This window comes from Rhinopithecus bieti, unplaced genomic scaffold (assembly GCF_001698545.2).
Source record: "Rhinopithecus bieti isolate Rb0 unplaced genomic scaffold, ASM169854v2 scaffold_31548, whole genome shotgun sequence".
NCBI classification, from domain to species: domain Eukaryota; kingdom Metazoa; phylum Chordata; class Mammalia; order Primates; family Cercopithecidae; genus Rhinopithecus; species Rhinopithecus bieti.
This window is the reverse complement of record NW_016814470.1, coordinates 3,141,899-3,145,848: the sequence shown is the minus strand read 5'-3', so window position 1 is coordinate 3,145,848 and position 3,950 is coordinate 3,141,899. Positions and strand designations below refer to the sequence as shown.

The window sequence follows — 3,950 nt, the reverse complement described above, 5'->3', positions numbered from 1 at the left end:
AAAAAAAAAAAAAAAAAAAAAAAAAAAAAAAAAAATAAATAAATAAATATTTTATTCCTGTGGAGAAAGGTGTCCCAAAGGCAAAAGTGGCCAGGGCTGGGAAGGTCAGAAAGCAAGTCCAGACCAGCTCCCTCAGTCCTGTGGCTATCACCGTGTACATGCTGGCTACTCTCACATTTCTATCTTCCGCCTGGATTCTCCACTGAATTCCAGGCTCATACCGACCGTCTCCTGGCCTGCCTGGCAACTGTAACAGGCCCCTAACCAAGCTCTTAACACCCCAGCCCCTCAAGCCTGCTCCTTCTAATTCTTTCTCACCTAAGCAAATGGCAGCACTATCCCTCCACACTGCTCAGGCCAGAAGCCACATATCCATCACTGACCCTAACTCTCACACCCGCACGGAGCCCAGCAACAAAGTCTGTCCACTCTATCTTGGAAACACCTGGAATGTGGCCACTCCTCCCACCTCCTGGACCTGAGCACCCTCACATCTCCTCTGGAGACTACAGAGCTGCCCGACTGCCTCCCCTGTGCAGTCTGTTCTCAGCACAGCAGCTAGAGGGATCCTTCTAAACAGGAAGGCAGGCCCATGCTCTGCTCTGCTCAAGCTCGCTTAGAGTAAAAAGTGCAGTCCTGGCCCTGGCCTGCAAGGCCCTCCCCTCTCTGGTCCCACCTGTCTTGCTGACCTCACCTCCTGCTCCCGCTTGCTCTACTCTAGACTCCGGCCACCTGGCCTCCAACATGCATGCCATGGCGTGCCTGCTGCAGGCACTGCTATCCCCTCTCCTGCAAAGGTTTTCCTCACACAGCCGCAAGACATTTCTGTCTTCCTCATGGTCTCTGTCTGATGTCACTTTATTGGAAAGGCTTTTCCCACCTCCCCTGTATAAAACAGCATCCCCTGGCACTCCACCCTTAGATGTGTGCCTTTTTCTGGGTGGCCCTTATCACCAGTTGATAATGTTTATATTTATGTTTATTGCCCGCCTAGAATGTCAGCTGTAGGAGAGCGGGGGCGTTGTTTTGTCCCTGCTCTATCCTCAGAACCTGGAACTGTGCTGGGAATGCAGCAGGAGCTCAGCTAACATGTGGAGTGAACGGATCACCCGCAACAGCAGACAGGGCCCTGCTTTGGCCACTGACTCACTGTTCAACTTGAGGCGAGTCACTGTCCCTCCTGCCTCATCTGACATGCCTCGGTGTGCATACCTGAGAGATGGGAGTGGGGACAGTGCCTCACAGTGTTGTGAGGCAGGGCCCTTATGTGTGCTCTTTCTGTCTCTCAAGGCGAGTACCTGGCTCTGCCTCCCCAGCGCTGGCACCTAGCACAGAGCCCAGCATACAGGGGCTTAATTTCCGGGTTGCTGGATTTCTAAAAGAGAAGTGAGGCATCCACAGAGTATAAGAGGAATTTTTTGGGGGGTTGAGTGGGGGTGGAAGAAGGAAAAGTCACCTAAGAGACAAGCATCAATGTGAGAAGAAGGGTTCTCTCTCTCTCTCTCTGTCTCTCTCTCTCTCTCAATCTCTGTACGTGCAGGATATGTGTGTGTGTGGGGGTGCCTGTACCACACCTCCCTCTCTTGGATGCCGGGAACATTCCAGCATCTTTCAAGATTCGGTGCAAACAGTCTCCAGAAAGCTTTCCAGGGACGTCTCTCGCTCTGAACCGCTCCCCCTGGGCCTGTGCTCACCCCTAGACTGCACTCACCCGTTTATTATCGCTGTTTCCCTGCCTGCCTAATTTATCTGTTTCCCCTTTTGGGGCCGAAGGAGTCGTAGGAGAGACACCCAACAAATGCCAAATGAATGAACACACAAAACAGCTCCTTAGGTGGATCCTGATACCCCTCTGCCTGGCATCCCCCAGCCCTGGTTGTGATTGGTTTTTGTTGGGTTGTTTTATAAGGGATGCTTCCTGACCCTGCCTCTTTGCTCTCCAGCATCTCCCTGGGGTCAGGATGGGAGCTTACTCCGCCTCTGTAACAGAAACACTCGCCTGGAGCCCAGGCTGGCATTTCTGGGGTGTGGCCAGTGGAGGGCAGCAGCATCCCGCGCCCTGCTGCCCCGTCTATTTCCACAGGACTGGGCTTTGCTTGCTTGCTTGCTTTTACAAATGTATTTCTTTTCTTTTTTCTTCCTTTGCTACTTCTTCCAGGAATGGGCTTTTCTTTAAGACTTCACTTCTTGCTGGGTCTCACGCAGAGTCTCACTCCTTTCCCGGACCCCGAATGAAGCCAGTGTGATCTGTAACAATCTGCTTTTACCCAACTAATAAAGAGGCCAATCCCGAGGCATCTCCCATCCTTTGGTCTTCACAAATTCAGTTCACACTAGACCTCTGGACCTTCCTTAGTGTTGCCCCTGAGGCCCATTTGTCTTGCTTTTTCCCCTCTCCTCAGCGGCCGCCCTCACAGCCCTCAGGTCTGCCTGATTCTCTGCTGCTGGGACATGCAGCCAGGGGTTGTAGGAAAACTCTAGAGGAGTGCGGCCAACCCTTTCCCACGCTGTCTGGCCTAAGCCCAGTTCTGGAGGGCTCCCGGGGCTCACCTGGCGGCTGGGATCCTCCTCACGGAAGATGAAGGGGCTGTGGAACTGCCTCTGCAAGGCTGCGTTGACCATGATTTTCATGGATTTGTACTTGAGCTGTGCAATCAGAGGGCTCGTCAGAAGCTGGCCTGGAAGCTTTTCTTCCCGTCCCCTCCCCAGGCAGCCCCAGGTGGAAGACATCCCAACAGCCACCCCCTTTCCCTTCTTCCTTCCAGCGCAGCCCAGGGGCTCTACTTACTGCTTTTAGGGACCTCAACCACAGGTTTCCCAGTAGATGGAAACTGATTTCCTGGTTGGGGGCCAGCCGTATATTGCAATTGATGGAGACGACATCAGAGTTGCTGTGATTCTGAAAGAGAAGATGGGTCTCAGGGCTGAGCTGCTGGGCTAGGGGAGCAGGCGGCGGCAACACTGCTTGAATGACTGGGGCTCTGCTCCTGGGGGCAGGCGCAGAGGACAGGGGACAAGGAGAAATTTGGGAGTGGGGGACATGTGCACTGCATCTGCCAGGGGATGACTGAAGGACAAATGAAGGACGGTATATCTGATGCTCCACTTGACGCTGTGCATTGTGACCGGCCTGGGTATATTCCAGGGACAGAACTTTGGTTCAACATTAGGGAATTCTATAAATGTTTCCCATCACCATATAAACACATTAAGATAAAAATTCTATGATCGCTGCAACAGATGCAGAAAAAGTATTTTAGGAAGTCCAACTTCTGTTCATGATAAAAACTCCCAGGGAACTTCCTGAATCAGACAAAAGGGGTCTTCATAAAGTTCATGGAAAATGTGTATTATGGAAAAACTATGCATGGATTCCAAAACCTTTTTTTGCACCAAAATAAACTTGTATTAACTTGTTGTAACCTATGTGAACAGGATCTAGTTTGAGGCACTAAGAAGGACAAGACATCAGTTTGAGAAGAGCCCTATCAGAGCAACATGAATTCTGCTACAATTGAAGCAAAAGCAAACATCAAATTTATGGCGAAACTTGAGTGGAAGAACAGTGAAATCATTGATGCGTTATAAAAAATTGATGGGGATGATATCACAAAGAAATCAGCAGTTTGCAGATGGATAACTTATTTTAAGAAGGGACTAGAGGGCCGGACATGGTGGCTCATGTCTGTAATCCAAGCACTTTGGGAGACTGAAGCAGGCAGATCACAAGGTCAGGAGATCGAGACCATCCTGGCTAACACGGTGAAACCCCGTCTCTACTAAAAAATACAAAAAACTAGCCGGGCGAGGTGGCGGGCGCCTGTAGTCCCAGCTACTCGGGAGGCTGAGGCAGGAGAATGGCATAAACCTGGGAGGTGGAGCTTGCAGTGAGCTGAGATCTGGCCACTGCACTCCAGCCCGGGCGACAGAGCAAGACTCCATCTCAAAAA

General features: G+C 51.2%; 1 protein-coding gene across 3 annotated transcripts in view; it reads right to left on the bottom strand.

Moving 5' to 3' along the window:
* Positions 1–3,950, bottom strand: part of ITGA11 (integrin subunit alpha 11) — a 134,827-nt gene that overhangs the window by 4,001 nt on the left and 126,876 nt on the right. For all 3 annotated transcript variants that reach the window (XM_017851146.1, XM_017851148.1, XM_017851147.1), the window contains 2 exons: positions 2,789–2,899; positions 2,551–2,646 (listed from right to left, as the gene is read on the bottom strand). In XM_017851146.1, the coding sequence (XP_017706635.1) occupies positions 2,551–2,646; positions 2,789–2,899 (207 nt within the window). The remainder of the gene's footprint in view (positions 1–2,550; positions 2,647–2,788; positions 2,900–3,950) is intronic.